Source organism: Perca flavescens, chromosome 6 (assembly GCF_004354835.1).
Source record: "Perca flavescens isolate YP-PL-M2 chromosome 6, PFLA_1.0, whole genome shotgun sequence".
Taxonomy (NCBI): Eukaryota; Metazoa; Chordata; class Actinopteri; order Perciformes; family Percidae; genus Perca; species Perca flavescens.
In genome coordinates, this window is record NC_041336.1 from 484,374 (window position 1) to 507,227 (window position 22,854).

General features: G+C 36.1%; 2 protein-coding genes across 2 annotated transcripts; one reads left to right on the plus strand and one right to left on the minus strand.

Annotated features, from left to right (window-relative positions):
• The first annotated feature begins 277 nt into the window (after positions 1-277).
• On the plus strand, positions 278-8,852 carry LOC114556651 (angiogenin-like). The gene is made up of 2 exons (XM_028579653.1): positions 278-322; positions 8,351-8,852. The coding sequence occupies exon 2, from the start codon at positions 8,357-8,359 to the stop codon at positions 8,831-8,833; it is 477 nt and encodes a 158-aa protein (XP_028435454.1). The 5' UTR covers positions 278-322; positions 8,351-8,356; the 3' UTR covers positions 8,834-8,852.
• Positions 8,853-12,327: 3,475 nt separating this feature from the next.
• LOC114556649 (ras GTPase-activating-like protein IQGAP3) lies at positions 12,328-16,924 on the minus strand. The gene is made up of 5 exons (XM_028579652.1): positions 16,718-16,924; positions 15,971-16,134; positions 15,757-15,858; positions 14,007-14,115; positions 12,328-12,747 (listed from the first exon to the last, which is right to left on the minus strand). The coding sequence occupies exons 1-5, from the start codon at positions 16,907-16,909 to the stop codon at positions 12,634-12,636; spliced, it is 681 nt and encodes a 226-aa protein (XP_028435453.1). The 5' UTR covers positions 16,910-16,924; the 3' UTR covers positions 12,328-12,633.
• Positions 16,925-22,854: the final 5,930 nt, after the last annotated feature.

Sequence of the window (22,854 nt, forward strand, 5' to 3'; positions counted from 1 at the left end):
AATTATGTTCTATTCTTGACACTTTTGACCCTTTTTTGACACTTTTTGTCACTGCTTTTTGACAGTTTTGTCGCCACGTTTTAGATAACTGTAACGTAACGTAGTTAAATGTGATGTAATCTAGTTAACTGTAATGTAACGTAGTTAAATGTGATGTAATGTAGTTAATTGTGATGTAATCTAGTTAACTGTAATGGAATGTAGTTAAATGTGATGTAATGTAGTTAAATGTGATGTAACGTAGTGTGTATTATTATCATGTGATATTCCGGGTATCTCTCCTGCTGCTGACTCTAGAACTCATCTCTCTCCTGTTATTCAGGTAAATATACTTTAGATTATTATTCTCTCTTTAACACATTTAAACTTCTCGGATTCTGATTCAGCCGCAAGGACAAAAACTATTTTCCCTTTATTGTTTCATTTGTCTAACTTCCTCTCGCTGCATCAGTACTTTATGGATTTCTTCTACAGAAAGAAATCTGCTGAACCTGTTTATGAAATGTATTTAATCCTGTGTGCAGGTATTGTATTGTGTGCACACTATATTGGTAATATATAATTTTTTGGGGAGTTTTTGAGCTCTGCACCACTCCAAATAAATGAGACATTTATCAAACTAAAAACAAATGTTAAGTAAAAATTCCATAGATTTCCTTAATTTTAAGTGAAAAACCAAATCTGATAATTCTGCACATTGAACATTCAGGAAGAAGTTTAAAAGCATTTAGAAAATAAAAATACTTTGGTTGATGTTTTTCAGACACTATTTTTTAAGATTATTTTTTGGACTTTTATTGTGACATCTTTAGACAGGAAAGGGGAGGGGGGGGGCGACACGCAGCACAGAATGAAATGCTTTTTCTGTCTCTAAGACATTCAAACTTGTGAGCGTTTATCTGATGAGCAGGTGGCACCTTGTACGGCAGCCTCGGCCACAGTGTATGAATGTGTGTGAACGGTTCCTGTACTATGTAAAAGAGCTTTGAGTAGTAGTTAAGACTATAAAAGAGCTATATAAACACAGTCCATTTACTTCAGAGGCTCTTTTTGTTTGTTTGACCCTTTTTCAACATTTTTGTCGTTTTGTGTAACTTTATTTGTCGTTCTTGCTTCTTTTTTATTAGGTTTTATATGATAATATAAAGAGATGTTAGATATGTCAGAGTAAAGTCTCTAACAGCTTTTATATGATAATATAAAGAGATGTTAGATATGTCAGAGTAAAGTCTCTAACAGCTTTTATATGATAATATAAAGAGATGTTAGATATGTCAGAGTAAAGTCTCTACCCTTGTATATGATAATATAAAGAGATGTTAGATATGTCAGAGTAAAGTCTCTAACAGCTTTTATATGATAATATAAAGAGATTTTAGATATGTCAGAGTAAAGTCTCTAACAGCTTTTATATGATAATATAAAGAGATGGTAGATATGTCAGAGTAAAGTCTTTAACAGCTTTTATATGATAATATAAAGAGATGGTAGATATGTCAGAGTAAAGTCTCTAACAGCTTTTATATGATAATATAAATAGATGGTAGATATGTCAGAGTAAAGTCTCTAACAGCTTTTATATAATAATATAAAGAGATGTTAGATATGTCAGAGTAAAGTCTCTAACAGCTTTTATATGATAATATAAAGAGATGTTAGATATATCAGAGTAAAGTCTCTAACAGCTTTTATATGATAATATAAAGAGATCTTTGATATGTCAGAGTAAAGTCTTTAACAGCTTTTATATGATAATATAAAGAGATGTTAGATATGTCAGAGTAAAGTCTTTAACAGCTTTTATATGATAATATAAAGAGATGTTAGATATGTCAGAGTAAAGTCTCTAACAGCTTTTATATGATAATATAAAGAGATGTTAGATATGTCAGAGTAAAGTCTCTAACAGCTTTTATATGATAATATAAAGAGATGTTAGATATGTCAGAGTAAAGTCTTTAACAGCTTTTATATGATAATATAAAGAGATGTTAGATATGTCAGAGTAAAGTCTTTAACAGCTTTTATATGATAATATAAAGAGATGTTAGATATGTCAGAGTAAAGTCTCTAACAGCTTTTATATGATAATATAAAGAGATGTTAGATATGTCAGAGTAAAGTCTCTAACAGCTTTTATATGATAATATAAAGAGATGTTAGATATATCAGAGTAAAGTCTCTAACAGCTTTTATATAATATAAAGAGATGTTAGATATGTCAGAGTAAAGTCTTTAACAGCTTTTATATGATAATATAAAGAGATGTTAGATATGTCAGAGTAAAGTCTCTAACAGCTTTTATATGATAATATAAAGAGATGTTAGATATGTCAGAGTAAAGTCTCTAACAGCTTTTATATGATAATATAAAGAGATGTTAGATATGTCAGAGTAAAGTCTTTAACAGCTTTTATATGATAATATAAAGAGATGTTAGATATGTCAGAGTAAAGTCTCTAACAGCTTTTATATGATAATATAAAGAGATGTTAGATATGTCAGAGTAAAGTCTCTAACAGCTTTTATATGATAATATAAAGAGATGTTAGATATATCAGAGTAAAGTCTCTAACAGCTTTTATATAATATAAAGAGATGTTAGATATGTCAGAGTAAAGTCTTTAACAGCTTTTATATGATAATATAAAGAGATGTTAGATATGTCAGAGTAAAGTCTCTAACAACTTTTATATGATAATATAAAGAGATGTTAGATATGTCAGAGTAAAGTCTCTAACAGCTTTTACATGATAATATAAAGAGATGTTAGATATGTCAGAGTAAAGTCTCTAACAGCTTTTATATGATAATATAAAGAGATGTTAGATATGTCAGAGTAAAGTCTTTAACAGCTTTTATATGATAATATAAAGAGATGTTAGATATGTCAGAGTAAAGTCTTTAACAGCTTTTATATGATAATATAAAGAGATGTTAGATATGTCAGAGTAAAGTCTCTAACAGCTTTTATATGATAATATGAAGAGATGTTAGATATGTCAGAGTAAAGTCTCTAACAGCTTTTATATGATAATATGAAGAGATGTTAGATATGTCAGAGTAAATTCTCTAACAGCTTTTATATGATAATATAAATAGATGTTAGATATATCAGAGTTAAGTCTCTAACAGCTTTTATATGATAATATAAAGAGATGTTAGATATGTCAGAGTAAAGTCTCTAACAGCTTTTATATGATAATATAAAGAGATGTTAGATATGTCAGAGTAAAGTCTTTAACAGCTTTTATATGATAATATAAAGAGATGTTAGATATGTCAGAGTAATGTCTCTAACAGCTTTTATATGATAATATAAATAGATGGTAGATATGTCAGAGTAAAGTCTCTAACAGCTTTTATATGATAATATAAAGAGATGGTAGATATGTCAGAGTAATGTCTCTAACAGCTTTTATATGATAATATAAAGAGATGGTAGATATGTCAGAGTAATGTCTCTAACAGCTTTTATATGATAATATAAAGAGATGGTAGATATGTCAGAGTAAAGTCTCTAACAGCTTTTATATGATAATATAAAGAGATGTTAGATATGTCAGAGTAAAGTCTCTAACAGCTTTTATATGATAATATAAAGAGTTGTTAGATATGTCAGAGTAAAGTCTCTAACAGCTTTTATATAATATAAAGAGATGTTAGATATGTCAGAGTAAAGTCTTTAACAGCTTTTATATGATAATATAAAGAGATGTTAGATATGTCAGAGCAAAGTCTCTAACAGCTTTTATATGATAATATAAAGAGATGTTAGATATGTCAGAGTAAAGTCTCTAACAGCTTTTATATGATAATATAAAGAGATGTTAGATATGTCAGAGTAAAGTCTTTAACAGCTTTTATATGATAATATAAAGAGATGTTAGATATGTCAGAGTAAAGTCTTTAACAGCTTTTATATGATAATATAAAGAGATGTTAGATATGTCAGAGTAAAGTCTTTAACAGCTTTTATATGATAATATAAAGAGATGTTAGATATGTCAGAGTAAAGTCTCTAACAGCTTTTTATATGATAATATAAAGAGATGTTAGATATGTCAGAGTAAAGTCTTTAACAGCTTTTATATGATAATATAAAGAGATGTTAGATATGTCAGAGTAAAGTCTTTAACAGCTTTTATATGATAATATAAAGAGATGTTAGATATGTCAGAGTAAAGTCTTTAACAGCTTTTATATGATAATATAAAGAGATGTTAGATATGTCAGAGTAAAGTCTCTAACAGCTTTTATATGATAATATAAAGAGATGTTAGATATGTCAGAGTAAAGTCTCTAACAGCTTTTATATGATAATATGAAGAGATGTTAGATATGTCAGAGTAAAGTCTCTAACAGCTTTTATATGATAATATAAATAGATGTTAGATATGTCAGAGTTAAGTCTCTAACAGCTTTTATATGATAATATAAAGAGATGTTAGATATGTCAGAGTAAAGTCTCTAACAGCTTTTTATATGATAATATAAAGAGTTGTTAGATATGTCAGAGTAAAGTCTCTAACAGCTTTTATATAATATAAAGAGATGTTAGATATGTCAGAGTAAAGTCTTTAACAGCTTTTATATGATAATATAAAGAGATGTTAGATATGTCAAACAAAGTCTCTAACAGCTTTTATATGATAATATAAAGAGATGTTAGATATGTCAGAGTAAAGTCTCTAACAGCTTTTATATGATAATATAAAGAGATGTTAGATATGTCAGAGTAAAGTCTTTAACAGCTTTTATATGATAATATAAAGAGATGTTAGATATGTCAGAGTGAAGTCTTTAACAGCTTTTATATGATAATATAAAGAGATGTTAGATATGTCAGAGTAAAGTCTTTAACAGCTTTTATATGATAATATAAAGAGATGTTAGATATGTCAGAGTAAAGTCTCTAACAGCTTTTATATGATAATATAAAGAGATGTTAGATATGTCAGAGTAAAGTCTTTAACAGCTTTTATATGATAATATAAAGAGATGTTAGATATGTCAGAGTAAAGTCTTTAACAGCTTTTATATGATAATATAAAGAGATGTTAGATATGTAAGAGTAAAGTCTTTAACAGCTTTTTATATGATAATATAAAGAGATGTTAGATATGTCAGAGTAAAGTCTCTAACAGCTTTTATATGATAATATAAAGAGATGTTAGATATGTCAGAGTAAAGTCTCTAACAGCTTTTATATAATATAAAGAGATGTTAGATATGTCAGAGTAAAGTCTTTAACAGCTTTTATATGATAATATAAAGAGATGTTAGATATGTCAGAGTAAAGTCTTTAACAGCTTTTATATGATAATATAAAGAGATGTTAGATATGTCAGAGTAAAGTCTTTAACAGCTTTTATATGATAATATAAAGAGATGTTAGATATGTCAGAGTAAAGTCTTTAACAGCTTTTATATGATAATATAAAGAGATGTTAGATATGTCAGAGTAAAGTCTTTAACAGCTTTTATATGATAATATAAAGAGATGTTAGATATGTCAGAGTAAAGTCTCTAACAGCTTTTATATGATAATATAAAGAGATGTTAGATATGTCAGAGTAAAGTCTTTAACAGCTTTTATATGATAATATAAAGAGATGTTAGATATGTCAGAGTAAAGTCTTTAACAGCTTTTATATGATAATATAAAGAGATGTTAGATATGTCAGAGTAAAGTCTTTAACAGCTTTTATATGATAATATAAAGAGATGTTAGATATGTCAGAGTAAAGTCTCTAACAGCTTTTATATGATAATATAAAGAGATGTTAGATATGTCAGAGTAAAGTCTCTAACAGCTTTTATATGATAATATGAAGAGATGTTAGATATGTCAGAGTAAAGTCTCTAACAGCTTTTATATGATAATATAAATAGATGTTAGATATGTCAGAGTTAAGTCTCTAACAGCTTTTATATGATAATATAAAGAGATGTTAGATATGTCAGAGTAAAGTCTCTAACAGCTTTTATATGATAATATAAAGAGTTGTTAGATATGTCAGAGTAAAGTCTCTAACAGCTTTTATATAATATAAAGAGATGTTAGATATGTCAGAGTAAAGTCTTTAACAGCTTTTATATGATAATATAAAGAGATGTTAGATATGTCAAACAAAGTCTCTAACAGCTTTTATATGATAATATAAAGAGATGTTAGATATGTCAGAGTAAAGTCTCTAACAGCTTTTATATGATAATATAAAGAGATGTTAGATATGTCAGAGTAAAGTCTTTAACAGCTTTTATATGATAATATAAAGAGATGTTAGATATGTCAGAGTAAAGTCTTTAACAGCTTTTATATGATAATATAAAGAGATGTTAGATATGTCAGAGTAAAGTCTTTAACAGCTTTTATATGATAATATAAAGAGATGTTAGATATGTCAGAGTAAAGTCTCTAACAGCTTTTATATGATAATATAAAGAGATGTTAGATATGTCAGAGTAAAGTCTTTAACAGCTTTTATATGATAATATAAAGAGATGTTAGATATGTCAGAGTAAAGTCTTTAACAGCTTTTATATGATAATATAAAGAGATGTTAGATATGTCAGAGTAAAGTCTTTAACAGCTTTTATATGATAATGTAAAGAGATGTTAGATATGTCAGAGTAAAGTCTCTAACAGCTTTTATATGATAATATAAAGAGATGTTAGATATGTCAGAGTAAAGTCTCTAACAGCTTTTATATAATATAAAGAGATGTTAGATATGTCAGAGTAAAGTCTTTAACAGCTTTTATATGATAATATAAAGAGATGTTAGATATGTCAAACAAAGTCTCTAACAGCTTTTATATGATAATATAAAGAGATGTTAGATATGTCAGAGTAAAGTCTCTAACAGCTTTTATATGATAATATAAAGAGATGTTAGATATGTCAGAGTAAAGTCTTTAACAGCTTTTATATGATAATATAAAGAGATGTTAGATATGTCAGAGTAAAGTCTTTAACAGCTTTTATATGATAATATAAAGAGATGTTAGATATGTCAGAGTAAAGTCTTTAACAGCTTTTATATGATAATATAAAGAGATGTTAGATATGTCAGAGTAAAGTCTCTAACAGCTTTTATATGATAATATAAAGAGATGTTAGATATGTCAGAGTAAAGTCTTTAACAGCTTTTATATGATAATATAAAGAGATGTTAGATATGTCAGAGTTAAGTCTCTAACAGCTTTTATATGATAATATAAAGAGATGTTAGATATGTCAGAGTAAAGTCTCTAACAGCTTTTATATGATAATATAAAGAGTTGTTAGATATGTCAGAGTAAAGTCTCTAACAGCTTTTTTATATAATATAAAGAGATGTTAGATATGTCAGAGTAAAGTCTTTAACAGCTTTTATATGATAATATAAAGAGATGTTAGATATGTCAGAGCAAAGTCTCTAACAGCTTTTATATGATAATATAAAGAGATGTTAGATATGTCAAGTAAAGTCTCTAACAGCTTTTATATGATAATATAAAGAGATGTTAGATATGTCAGAGTAAAGTCTTTAACAGCTTTTATATGATAATATAAAGAGATGTTAGATATGTCAGAGTAAAGTCTTTAACAGCTTTTATATGATAATATAAAGAGATGTTAGATATGTCAGAGTAAAGTCTTTAACAGCTTTTATATGATAATATAAAGAGATGTTAGATATGTCAGAGTAAAGTCTCTAACAGCTTTTATATGATAATATAAAGAGATGTTAGATATGTCAGAGTAAAGTCTTTAACAGCTTTTATATGATAATATAAAGAGATGTTAGATATGTCAGAGTAAAGTCTTTAACAGCTTTTATATGATAATATAAAGAGATGTTAGATATGTCAGAGTAAAGTCTTTAACAGCTTTTATATGATAATATAAAGAGATGTTAGATATGTCAGAGTAAAGTCTTTAACAGCTTTTATATGATAATATAAAGAGATGTTAGATATGTCAGAGTAAAGTCTTTAACAGCTTTTATATGATAATATAAAGAGATGTTAGATATGTCAGAGTAAAGTCTTTAACAGCTTTTATATGATAATATAAAGAGATGTTAGATATGTCAGAGTAAAGTCTCTAACAGCTTTTATATGATAATATAAAGAGATGTTAGATATGTCAGAGTAAAGTCTCTAACAGCTTTTATATGATAATATAAATAGATGTTAGATATGTCAGAGTTAAGTCTCTAACAGCTTTTATATGATAATATAAAGAGATGTTAGATATGTCAGAGTAAAGTCTCTAACAGCTTTTATATGATAATATAATGAGATGTTAGATATGTCAGAGTAAAGTCTTTAACAGCTTTTATAACTCTGTGTTCTCCAGATCAACATGAAGATCTCTATCTTTGCTGGTGTTCTGCTGATCTCTGCTGCTCTCATGTTCCTGGGACCAGAACCTGCAGATGCTCTGCCCCCTGTACAGACTTTTGGATGGAAGCATATCTATTTTCCACTCCACGAGTCATCTGATATAACTAAATACTTAGAGAAGAAGAGTTTTTGTACCGACTTAATGCAGGAAAGAGAAATCAAAGAGCCAAACAGCGACAACTGTAAGAGCTTCAATACCTTCATCAACGCGAAGTATGATGACATCAAAGCCGCCTGTGGGAGGGACGACAAAACAACCCCAGGACTTTTCTATGCTGTTGAATGCACCAGCACAGAAAAACAAATCAAGCCCTATCCGTGTAATTATAAAAGTGACCTTCGCTACGGGAAAATTAAAGTCGAATGTTTCCCCGATGGCAATCCTAAACACTTTGTAAGTGGTGTGTATACCGCCTTGCCTCGTCCTTCAAAGTAATCTATTACTACCTGATGAACCAGAGTAATCTATTAGTACCTGATGAACCAGAGTAATCTATTAGTACCTGATCAAACAGAGTAATCTATTACTAAATGATGAACCAGAGTAATCTATTACTACCTGATGTACCAGAGTAATCTATTACTACCTGATGTATCAGAGTAATCTGTTACTACCTGATGAATCAGAGTAATCTGTTACTACCTGATGAATCAGAGTAATCTGTTACTACCTGATGAACCAGAGTAATCTATTACTAACTGATGAACCAGAGTAATCTATTACTACCTGATAAACCAGAGTAATCTGTTACTACCTGATAAACCAGAGTAATCTATTACTACCTGATGAACCAGAGTAATCTATTACTACCTGATGAATCAGAGTAATCTATTACTACCTGATGAACCAGAGTAATCTATTACTACCTGATGAATCAGAGTAATCTATTACTACCTGATGAATCAGAGTAATCTGTTACTACCTGATGAATAAATCCTGTTGAATAAAACAGTTCAACTCTTAACAACGTGTGGTCTTGTGTTTCTTATTATTTGGAGGAGCTATGAGCTGATTCATGACTCAGCACTTTTCTCACATTAAAGCAGCTCAACGTGTTTTACAGTCTGACAGTCAGAGCTCAACACTAACGAGACATACAGCAGATTAATATGATCATATCAAGAGAATGAAAACTATAAACCTGGCAACCTATAATAGCCCTCAACCTGACAACCTATAATAGCCCTCAACCTGGCAACCTATAATAGCCCTCAACCTGGCAACCTATAATAGCCCTCAACCTGGCTACCGATAGCCCTCAACCTGGAAACCTATAACCCTCAACTTGGAAACCTATAACCCTCAACCTGGCAACCTATACCCCTCAACCTGGCAACCTATAGCCCTCAACCTGAAAACCTGTAACCCTCAACCTGGCAACCTATAACCCTCAACCTGGCAACTTATACCCCTCAACCTGGCAACCTGTAGCCCTCAACCTGGAAACCTGTAACCCTCAACCTGGCAACCTATACCCCTCAACCTGGCAACCTATAACCCTCAACCTGGCAACCTGTAACCCTCAACCTGGCAACCTATAGCACCCTCAACCTGGAAACCTGTAACCCTCAACCTGGCAACCTATAACCCTCAACCTGGCAACCCTCAACCTGGTAACCTGTGACCCTCAACCTGGCAACCTATAACCCTCAACCTGGCAACCTATAACCCCCAACCTGGCAACCTATAGCCCTCAACCTGGCAACCTGTAACCCCCAACCTGGCAACCTATAACCCTCAACCTGGCAACCTGTAACCCTCAACCTGGCAACCTATAACCCTCAACCTGGCAACCTCTAACCCTCAACCTGGCAACCTGTAACCCTCAACCTGGCAACCTATAACCCTCAACCTGGCAACCTCTAACCCTCAACCTGGCAACCCACAACCCTCAACCTGGCAACCTCTAACCTGTGTGGATCTCTGTCTGATTACCTGGATGTCTTCCCAAAGGCAACGCTCCAGCCAGGGTTCAAACATTAAACTGCTGATTAATTAGCATAACCAACGTGATATATAAACATTAAACTGCTGATTAATTAGCATAACCAACGAGGTATATAAACATTAAACTGATGATTAATTAGCATAACCAACGTGATATATAAACATTAAACTGCTGATTAATTATCATAACCAACGAGGTATATAAACATTAAACTGCTGATTAATTATCATAACCAACGTGATATATAAACATTAAACTGCTGATTAATGAGCATAACCAACAAGATATAAACATTAAACTGCTGATTAATTAGCATAACCAACGTGATATATAAACATTAATCTGCTGATTAATGAGCATAACCAACGAGGTATATAAACATTAAACTGCTGATTAATTATCATAACCAACGAGGTATATAAACATTAAACTGCTGATTAATTAGCATAACCAACGTGGTATATAAACATTAAACTGCTGATTAATTAGCATAACCAACGTGGTATATAAACATTAATCTGCTGATTAATTAGCATAACCAACGAGGTATATAAACATTAAACTGCTGATTAATTAGCATAACCAACGTGATATATAAACATTAAACTGCTGATTAATTAGCATAACCAACGTGATATATAAACATTAAACTGATGATTAATTATCATAACCAACGTGATATATAAACATTAAACTGATGATTAATTAACATAACCAACGTGATATATAAACATTAAACTGATGATTATCATAACCAACGAGGTATATAAACATTAAATTGCTGATTAATTAGCATAACCAACGTGATATATAAACCAAATCAAACTAAGTGGTGTAATGTCTTCTTCGTGCCAATAATCCCCTAATCTCATTGGCCTAATATAATCCCCCAATCTCATTGGCCTAATATAATCCTCTAATCTCATTGGCCTAATGGAGGAGTTGGTAAAAGACTCTCCATTAAAGTAAAAAACTGTGGTGTAATGGCTCCAACAGCCCTGATCTGTATCAATCGACCAATCAAACAACAGCTAAAGATGTTCACATATTCACATATTTAATGAAGTCAAAACACGTTGAGTCTGAAAAGCGCTATAGAAATTCAGTTTATTATTATTAACACGTTTCAAAAAGAAAAACTAAAAGAGAAAAAAACAGAAAGTGACAGAAAATATGTACAGTTATTGATCAGAGCAGCTTCTTTTCTAAAATGTATTTAAACTCAAAGATCATATCATAACTCAGATTCTGGTTCCTGATTTATGGCCTCGAACAAACTACACCCTCCAAAATAAGACTAGTGTTGAAGGTACATGATATCTCTTAAATGATCAGCTTGTGTCTGTTTATTAATAATAAACCTGAGCAGAGATAGGAGCCAGAAAGATGTCTCACTCTGTTTGATTAGCAGGAAATAAAAACAGAGTGGAGTGTAGAGAAGATGCTTCACTCTGTTTAAACTCTAGTGAGATCAAAACACAGACAGGAAGCAGAACTACACGTTGAGAGAGAGAGACAAACACAAGTACAGTGACGTATATAGAGATAGATATATAATATATATATCAAAGATAACGTAGTGACATAACAGCAGAGATAGGAGTGTAGAGAAGATGCCCAACACTAACCCTGTCTCATGATTATTTAACTATTTGGTTCCCTTATTAAAATGTGCAATAATGCAGCAATAACATGTCGATAAAGCTTAGCTGATTGGTTAGTTAGTTATGAGATATATAAAAACATGATGTAGTAGCATACAAAACCAGAGATAGGAGTGTAGAGAGGATGGGTCACTCTGTTGTAGATATTAAACCAGAGATAGGAGTGTAGAGAGGAGGGGTCACTCTGTTGTAGATATAAAACCAGAGATAGAGAGGAGGGGTCACTCTGTTGTAGATATAAAACCAGAGATAGGAGATAGAGAGGATGGGTCACTCTGTTGTAGATATTAAACCAGAGATAGGCGTAGAGAGGATGGGTCACTCTGTTGTAGATATTAAACCAGAGATAGGAGCGTAGAGAGGATGGGTCACTCTGTTGTAGATATAAAACCAGAGATAGGAGTGTAGAGAGGATGGGTCACTCTGTTGTAGATATAAAACCAGAGATAGGAGAGTAGAGAGGATGGGTCACTCTGTTGTAGATATTAAACCAGAGATAGGAGCGTAGAGAGGATGGGTCACTCTGTTGTAGATATTAAACCAGAGATAGGAGTGTAGAGAGGATTGGTCACTCTGTTGTAGATATTAAACCAGAGATAGGTGTGTAGAAGAAGAGCAGGACTTCATTTCTTGAAGAACTTCTTGTTGAGGAGGAAGATGAGCAGGTTGACGTTGATTTTGGCTTTGTCGATCATCTTCATCACGGCCACGCCTTCGTACTGCAGCTGCAGCAGATCCTGAAGACATTATACACACGTTAAACACACACACACACACAAAAACACACACACACACACACACACACACACACACACACATTATACACACACGTTAAACACACACACACACATTAAAACACACAAACACACATTATACATGTTATACACACGTTACACACCTGTTAGCCTGTTAGCTCCTACCTGGTAATAGAACTTGTTAGCCTGTTAGCTCCTACCTGGTATTAGAGCGTGTTAGCCCGTTAGCTCCTACCTGGTATTAGAGCGTGTTAGCCTGTTAGTGTGTTACCCTGTTAGCTCCTACCTGGTATTAGAGCGTGTTAGCCCATTAGTGTGTTACCCTGTTAGCTCCTACCTGGTATTTGAGCATGTTAGCCTGTTAGTGTGTTACCCTGTTAGCTCCTACCTGGTATTAGAGCGTGTTAGCCTGTTAGTGTGTTAGCCTGTTAGCTCCTACCTGGTATTTGAGCATGTTAGCCTGTTAGTGTGTTACCCTGTTAGCTCCTACCTGGTATTAGAGCGTGTTAGCCCGTTAGTGTGTTACCCTGTTAGCTCCTACCTGGTATTTGAGCATGTTAGCCTGTTAGTGTGTTACCCTGTTAGCTCCTACCTGGTATTAGAGCGTGTTAGCCTGTTAGTGTGTTACCCTGTTAGCTCCTACCTGGTATTTGAGCATGTTAGCCTGTTAGTGTGTTACCCTGTTAGCTCCTACCTGGTATTAGAGCGTGTTAGCCTGTTAGTGTGTTACCCTGTTAGCTCCTACCTGGTATTTGAGCATGTTAGCCTGTTAGTGTGTTACCCTGTTAGCTCCTACCTGGTATTAGAGCGTGTTAGCCTGTTAGTGTGTACCCTGTTAGCTCCTACCTGGTATTTGAGCATGTTAGCCTGTTAGTGTGTTACCCTGTTAGCTCCTACCTGGTATTAGAGCGTGTTAGCCTGTTAGTGTGTTACCCTGTTAGCTCCTACCTGGTATTTGAGCATGTTAGCCTGTTAGCTCCTACCTGGTATTAGAGCGTGTTAGCCTGTTAGTGTGTTACCCTGTTAGCTCCTACCTGGTATTTGAGCATGTTAGCCTGTTAGCTCCTACCTGGTATTAGAGCGTGTTAGCCTGTTAGTGTGTTACCCTGTTAGCTCCTACCTGGTATTTGAGCATGTTAGCCTGTTAGCTCCTACCTGGTATTAGAGCGTGTTAGCCTGTTAGTGTGTTACCCTGTTAGCTCCTACCTGGTATTTGAGCATGTTAGCCTGTTAGCTCCTACCTGGTATTTGAGCGGGAACTCTTCCATCTCGATGCCGAGGAATCGAGCTTTGACGTTGAACGTTCCTTTCTCCGGTCCAGGGACGATGTCAAAGACCACGTTCTTAAACCTGGAACAGATCACATCAGATCACTTCAGATCAGACCAGATCAGATCACTTCAGACCAGATCACATCAGATCACTCCAGATCAGATCACATCAGATCACTTCAGATCAGACCAGATCAGATCACTTCAGACCAGATCACATCAGATCACTTCACTTCAGACCAGATCACACCAGATCTCACCAGATCAGATCACATCAGAGTAGAGCTGGGCAATATATGGATATTATATCAATATGAAATGAGACTAGATATCGTCTTAGATTTTGGATATCGTAATATGACATAAGTGTCTTCTACAGGGTGTATACATTAGGGCTGTGCTCCATTGAAGAAATTCTTAGTCCACTAACACTCATTCAATTATATCGACTAATCGATTAGTTGATTTAATCGACAGATCTGTAAATCTGAGTTTCTCCACAAAGAGTCATGCAAAAGGATGCATATATTGAATAAGATGATGCCTCCTTTGCATATTTAAACACAACATTACACAACAAATAAAGTAATCAAAGTAGGTTTCCCGGTGATATCTGTTAGGTAAAATGTCAACCCTTAATTCTTGTGTTTACCAGAGATGTGCTCGTACGGTTCTTGGAAATAAGTCATTCAGCATGAAAACAGCATCAGACATGACTAATGGACTACAGAGATCTAAGATGACTAAGACCAGATCCACCGATTAGTCGACTAATCCACTAAGAGGGAGCAGCTCTGATATACAGAAATCCTGGAGGTAAATTCAATACCTTTTAATACCTTCTCAATACAACGCAGATAGGGAAAGTCAACAGAATAGATTAGACTCACTGACTTTGGAAACATCTTGCAACCCTAACCTAATATATATATATATATATATATATATATATATATATATATATATATATATATATATATATAGATTTATAAAACTACACACTCTTGGCCAATAGAACAATGCAGACAGGAAAAGTCAACAGAATAGATGATGATTGATTAAAATAGATGAAATAAAATGATAAATTAAAGCAGTTCAAAGAAACAAGCATTCACTGATGCCATTATAACCACTTCAAACTAACTGAACCTTCTTCTGTATGTACAGACACGCAAATGAGTACACATGGAAAATATTCCATGAGGCAAGTAACATACAAGAAAACATACATATACAGACATGCATGTTACTCTAACCATTTGAAACTAAGTGAACCTGTGATCTCGTGGGAAGTGCTTTCTCTTCCCCACTAGGGGTGCATACCGCTCAAACCCAACATGAAAAACGTAGCTAGTAATGGTGACTCAGCGTTTAGTTTTGTTGTTAAACTGTGTGTAAAATGAGCGGTGACGTTAAATCACCGTTTCAGATAACGGGTCCGTCTATTTGTTGTTTTTGTGTGTGTGTGTGTGTGTGTGTGTGTGTGTGTGTGTGTGTGTGTGTGTGTGTGTGTGTGTCTCACTGTGTAGCTGGCAGGTCCTGGATCTGTGTGTGTGTGTGTGTGTGTGTGTGTGTGTGTGTGTGTGTGTGTGTGTGTGTGTGTGTGTGTGTGTGTGTGTGTGTGTGTCTCACTGTGTAGCTGGCAGGTCCTGGATCTGTGTGTGTGTGTGTGTGTGTGTGTGTGTGTGTGTGTGTGTGTGTGTGTGTGTGTGTGTCTCACTGTGTAACTGGCAGGTCCTGGATCTCCACCAGAACTCCTTTCTCCTGCAGCCGGGCGGCGCTGTAGCTCAGAGCAGGAAGCTTCTTCTTATTGGTCGACTTACTGAAACACACAGCCAATCACAACATGACACCTCTGTGCGAGTCAGTGTGTGTGTCTCTCTCTCTGTCTGTGTGTGTGTAGTTGTGTGTGTCTGTCTCTGTGTGTGTTGTACCTGCTGTGAGTCAGGTGGTCCAGACAGGAAGTGATGTAATGTCTGTAGTAGTCCACCTGCTGGCTGTGGAAGCTGCTCTTGTCCTGCAGGCTGCTGAGAGTCTGACGGAGTTTCTGAAGCTCCGCCCCTCGCCGCTGGCGGTGCACACGCTGCTGACGGATGTCCTGAGGGACCAACAGCAAATACTTTATTATTATTATTATTATTATTATTATTATTATTATTATTATTAAGTGTGCCGATGTGCTGCATTTGCAGCAATCGGCAGAATGACTATTATCCTCCATACTTATTATCCCGCCACATTTTTGTCCTGCTACTAGTCACGGAGCGTTGCCAACACATGCACACAAAATACATCAAAACGTGTGTAATGACCAGGAATGGTCTGCTATGACTTTTCTAAGAGATTTGCCGCACGGTTTTTACGAAAAAGGCAAAAAACGGCACGAAATTTCCCATAGACTTTAATGGTAAATCTTCGGTAAATAGCTAAAAGTTTAAACCAAAGACAAGACGTTGGCCTTTATTGGGCTGAATGGGCATTCTGATATCAAGCACGGTTTCTACCAAATCAGTTTATGTATCGTCTAGTTTTCAGACCAGTTCAGATTTTCCAATGTGTGTGTGTGTGTGTGTGTGTGTGTCTCTGTGTGTGTGTGTCTCTCTGTGTGTGTGTGTGTCTCTGTGTGTGTCTCTGTGTGTGTGTGTGTCTCTCTCTGTGTGTGTGTCTGTGTGTTTGGTTACCTTGGCGATCATCTGCAGGATCTGGTTCTCGGGGTGGGGGGCTCTCAGGACTCCGAGTCCCTCCAGACGACGAAGACATCTCAGGATCTTCCTCTTCTTCTCCTCCAAACTCAGGTTGCCGTTGGCGACCAGCGACTCGTTCCTCTTCATCTTGTCAGGCGTGCGGGCATCCTGCCGAGCTCGCCGCTGCATCAGCCAATCATGACACACTTCCTGTAGAGGAGAGACAGCTGACTGTAGTTCACCTGCTGAGAGTCACCTGGGACCAGGTCTTTGTGTGTCTCTCTGTGTGTGTGTGTGTGTTAGAGCTGTCAGTCTTCTTCATATTCTTCCTCATATTCTAGTCTTCCTCACCATTTGAATTTCATTTGTTATATTTTTTAAATATTCCAATAATCTTTGAATATGTAATGCTCATATGCAGCCTGTTATTAACATGTACTCCACTACCCAGGCTTATTTATAGTCAAAGCCAGTATCAGCATGTGTTGTTGTTACAGGTTCTGTCCTCTAGAGGGACCTCTAACACCAGCCTGGTCTTCAAGGAGATCTACATCATGGAGCATTGCTGCTCTCGGTTTCTATATATATATATATATATATATATATAGCAGAGATCTCTGGAATCAAACATGGTCTAACAGGTGTAGAGGAGGCTCTGTTGTAAAGGTTAACATGTGTGTGTGTGTGTGTGTGTGTGTGTGTGTGTGTGTGTGTGTGTGTGTGTGTGTACCTGGTCATGTGACACAGAGGTTCAGAGTCACCTGACCGTGTCCTGATGACATCGATGATCAGCTGCTTGGTGCTGAAAACAACAACAAAACAAAGCTAAGCTAACATGCTAACAGGCAGCTCAATTCAACAAACTCTCTCTTTCCATCTTCATGTTACTGCTTCTCACTCACTTCTAGCCTTCATCATGCTACCATGCTAGAAGGCTACCATGCTAAGCTACCTGAGCAGCAGTCCTCTGGCGTCCGGTCTGTCCTCAGACTCGTTGAAGATGTCAAACTTGTTGGTGAGAGTCAGAGAAACCTCAGATCCTGGATCAGCTGACGAAGAAGACTCTCCTGAGGAGCAGAAAGCCGTCACAATCAAGGTCATAACTCTGGCTAGTGTTAGCTTGGAAGTCTAGTTGACCTGTTGGCTATCGTTAGCTTGGAGAGCTAGTTGACCTGTTGGCTATCGTTAGCTTGGAGAGCTAGTTGACCTGTTGGCTATCATTAGCTTGGAGAGCTAGTTGACCTGTTGGCTATCGTTAGCTTGGAGAGCTAGTTGACCTGTTGGCTATCATTAGCTTGGAGAGCTAGTTGAACTGTTGGCTAGTGTTAGCTTGGAGAGCTAGTTGACCTGTTGGCTAGCGTTAGCTTGGAGAGCTAGTTGACCTGTTGGCTAGTGTTAGCTTGAACAGCTAGTTGACCTGTTGGCTAGCGTTAGCTTGGAGAGCTTTTTTAAGACCTTTATGAATACTATTTAAGACCTATATCACGACATACAAATACAACAAAATGCAGAGTCCCAAAAGTACTTAGCATAGTAAATAAATGTATTCAAATTGACTGAAAGCGACACAGAGTAATAATAATAATGTGTACATATACTGCAAATTATATTTGGATGAGTGAAAGAACTACAACACCACAGAATGTAAAAACTACATTTGATTGATGATTAGAGGGTTAGATGGACGAAGAACAGTCAGACCTGTTTAATATGATTTAAGACCTAGAACTACAACACAGGACTGACATTAAGAGATCAGTGTGTCTGTGTGTTTTTCTCTGTATGTGTGTGTCTATGTGTGTGTCTCTGTGTGTGTGTGTGTGTCTTGTCTGTGTGTGTGTGTGTGTGTGTGTGTGTGTGTGTGTGTGTGTACCTGGTCATGTGACCCAGAGGACAGAGAATAAGACAGCAGAGACCACAGATAGTAGAAAAGGAAGGAATATTACGGGGAAAAAGTTGTAAAATCTTCAGAGAAAGGTTGGGTTTAACTTTATAACTTTACATGTTCCAGTTCCAGTCTCGACCTTCAGACCAAACCAAACGTGTTTGATAGTGTCCTCAGTTTGAAGTCTTCATGTCATTCAAGACATTCTGACAGAAGGTCTTCAGATGTGAGATGGTGTCCCTCTGTAGTCTGTCCCCAGTCTGCTAGTGGATGCTAGTCTTTAGGGTTAGAGGTCTAGTCTGTCTCCAGTCTGCTAGTGGATGCTAGTCTTTAGGGTTAGAGGTCTAGTCTGTCCCCAGTCTGCTAGTGGATGCTAGTCTTTAGGGTTAGAGGGTTAGTCTGTCCCCAGTCTGCTAGTGGATGCTAGGCTTTAGGGTTAGAGGTCTAGTCTGTCTCCAGTCTGCTAGTGGATGCTAGGCTTTAGGGTTAGAGGTCTAGTCTGTCCCCAGTCTGCTAGTGGATGCTAGGCTTTAGGGTTAGAGGTCTAGTCTGTCTCCAGTCTGCTAGTGGATGCTAGGCTTTAGGGTTAGAGGTCTAGTCTGTCTCCAGTCTGCTAGTGGATGCTAGGCTTTTTAGGGTCAGAGGTCTAGTCTGTCTCCAGTCTGCTAGTGGATGCTAGGCTTTAGGGTTAGAGGTCTAGTCTGTCTCCAGTCTGCTAGTGGATGCTAGGCTTTAGGGTTAGAGGTCTAGTCTGTCTCCAGTCTGCTAGTGGATGCTAGGCTTTAGGGTTAGAGGTCTAGTCTGTCTCCAGTCTGCTAGTGGATGCTAGTCTTTAGGGTTAGAGGTCTAGTCTGTCCCCAGTCTGCTAGTGGATGCTAGGCTTTAGGGTTAGAGGTCTAGTCTGTCTCCAGTCTGCTAGTGGATGCTAGGCTTTGGGGTTAGAGGTCTAGTCTGTCCCCAGTCTGCTAGTGGATGCTAGGCTTTAGGGTTAGAGGTCTAGTCTGTCTCCAGTCTGCTAGTGGATGCTAGGCTTTAGGGTTAGAGGTCTAGTCTGTCTCCAGTCTGCTAGTGGATGCTAGGCTTTAGGGTCAGAGGTCTAGTCTGTCTCCAGTCTGCTAGTGGATGCTAGGCTTTAGGGTTAGAGGTCTAGTCTGTCCCCAGTCTGCTAGTGGATGCTAGGCTTTAGGGTTAGAGGTCTAGTCTGTCTCCAGTCTGCTAGTGGATGCTAGGCTTTAGGGTTAGAGGTCTAGTCTGTCCCCAGTCTGCTAGTGGATGCTAGGCTTTGGGGTCAGAGGGTTCTGCATCAACTGCATGTCCTCTGTGTGGACATCAGACCAGAAGACCTGCAGGAATCACTTTCTAACTCTAGTTATGTTTCTATCTTTTCCACCTTGTCAGGACTTGAGATGTGTTAATAAAGTCATATTTGTGAGAGAGGACCAGTAGAAGTGTGTTTGGTTGATGTGGTATAAAGCCTGTTCTCAGAGGGAGACGGCTGGATGGCCTCACATTAATCTCTCACTTTACACAAAGCTGCTTTACAGTTTTATGACCAAAGCAAACACAGCTCTCAGCGATTGGCTTCCAGTTTGAATAAGAACAGACTAGGTGTGTGAAGGAAGAGATGAGATCACAACGGCCGTACAAACAGTAGGAGGTCATTTCATCACGGTTAGTTTGGCAGCAGGACTCAGAACCAGGTCAACCAGGAGAAGACACATTTTAAAATGACTTCATTCATCGGCTCACAGTCCACTGGGGCTTCAAAATGTCATCCTGTTCTCAATAATCCTTGTAAATATTGTTCTGAATAAGTATAAAGCACTGGAATTATGGAGAAAACACAAGACTGCACACAGCACATGCAGGTGTGACTTCACTTACTAAGTGTGACTTACTAATGTGTGTGTGCGACTTAGTAATGCATGTGTGTGACTAACTAATGTATGCGTGTGACTAACTAATGTATGTGTGTGACTAACTAATGTATGTGTGTGACTAACTAATGTATGCGTGTGACTAACTTATGTATGTGTGTGACTAACTAATGTATGCGTGTGACTACCTAATGTATGCGTGTGACTAACTAATGTGTGTGTGCGACTTAGTAATGCATGTGTGTGACTAACTAATGTATGCTTGTGACTAACTAATGTATGTGTGTGACTAACTAATGTATGTGTGTGACTAACTAATGTATGCGTGTGACTAACTTATGTATGTGTGTGACTAACTAATGTATGCGTGTGACTAACTAATGTATGCCTGTGACTATCTAATGTATGCGTGTGACTAATGTATGCGTGTGACTAACTAATGTATGCGTGTGACTAACTAATGTATGTGTGTGACTAACTAATGTATGTGTGTGACTAACTAATGTATGCGTGTGACTAACTAATGTATGCGTGTGACTAACTAATGTATGTGTGTGACTAACTTATGTATGTGTGTGACTAACTAATGTATGCGTGTGACTAACTAATGTATGTGTGTGACTAACTAATGTATGCCTGTGACTAACTAATGTATGCGTGTGACTAACTAATGTATGCCTGTGACTAACTAATGTATGCCTGTGACTAACTAATGTATGCGTGTGACTAACTAATGTATGCGTGTGACTAACTAATGTATGCCTGTGACTAACTAATGTATGCGTGTGACTAACTAATGCATGCCTGTGACTAACTAATGTATGCCTGTGACTAACTAATGTATGTGTGTGACTAACTAATGTATGCGTGTGACTAACTTATGTATGTGTGTGATTAACTTATGTATGTGTGTGACTAACTAATGTATGCCTGTGACTAACTAATGTATGCGTGTGACTAACTAATGTATGTGTGTGACTAACTTATGTATGCGTGTGACTAACTAATGTATGCCTGTGACTAACTAATGTATGGGTGTGACTAACTAATGTATGCGTGTGACTAACTAATGTATGTGTGTGACTAACTAATGTATGCGTGTGACTAACTAATGTATGCCTGTGACTAACTAATGTATGTGTGACTAACTAATGTATGTGTGTGACTAACTAATGTATGTGTGTGACTAACTAATGTATGTGTGTGACTAACTAATAACTAATGTATGTGTGTGACTAACTAATGTATGCGTGTGACTAACTAATAATGCGTGTGACTAACTAATGTATGTGTGTGACTAACTAATGTATGCCTGTGACTAACTAATGTATGCGTGTGACTAACTAATGTATGTGTGTGACTAACTAATGTATGCGTGTGACTAACTAATGTATGCGTGTGACTAACTAATGTATGTGTGTGACTAACTAATGCATACGTGTGACTAACTAATGTATGCGTGTGACTAACTAATGTATGTGTGTGACTAACTAATGTATGCCTGTGACTAACTAATGTATGCGTGTGACTAACTAATGTATGCGTGTGACTAACTAATGTATGCCTGTGACTAACTAATGTATGCGTGTGACTAACTAATGTATGTGTGTGACTAACTAATGTATGTGTGTGACTAACTTATGTATGTGTGTGACTAACTAATGTATGCGTGTGACTAACTAATGTATGTGTGTGACTAACTAATGTATGCCTGTGACTAACTAATGTATGCGTGTGACTAACTAATGTATGCCTGTGACTAACTAATGTATGCCTGTGACTAACTAATGTATGTGTGTGACTAACTAATGTATGTGTGTGACTAACTTATGTATGTGTGTGACTAACTAATGTATGCGTGTGACTAACTAATGTATGTGTGTGACTAACTAATGTATGCCTGTGACTAACTAATGTATGCGTGTGACTAACTAATGTATGCCTGTGACTAACTAAATTATGCCTGTGACTAACTAATGTATGCGTGTGACTAACTAATGTATGCGTGTGACTAACTAATGTATGCCTGTGACTAACTAATGTATGCGTGTGACTAACTTATGTATGCGTGTGACTAACTAATGTATGCCTGTGACTAACTAATGTATGTGTGTGACTAACTAATGTATGCGTGTGACTAACTTATGTATGTGTGTGATTAACTTATGTATGTGTGTGACTAACTAATGTATGCCTGTGACTAACTAATGTATGCGTGTGACTAACTAATGTATGTGTGTGACTAACTTATGTATGCGTGTGACTAACTAATGTATGGGTGTGACTAACTAATGTATGCGTGTGACTAACTAATGTATGTGTGTGACTAACTAATGTATGCGTGTGACTAACTAATGTATGCCTGTGACTAA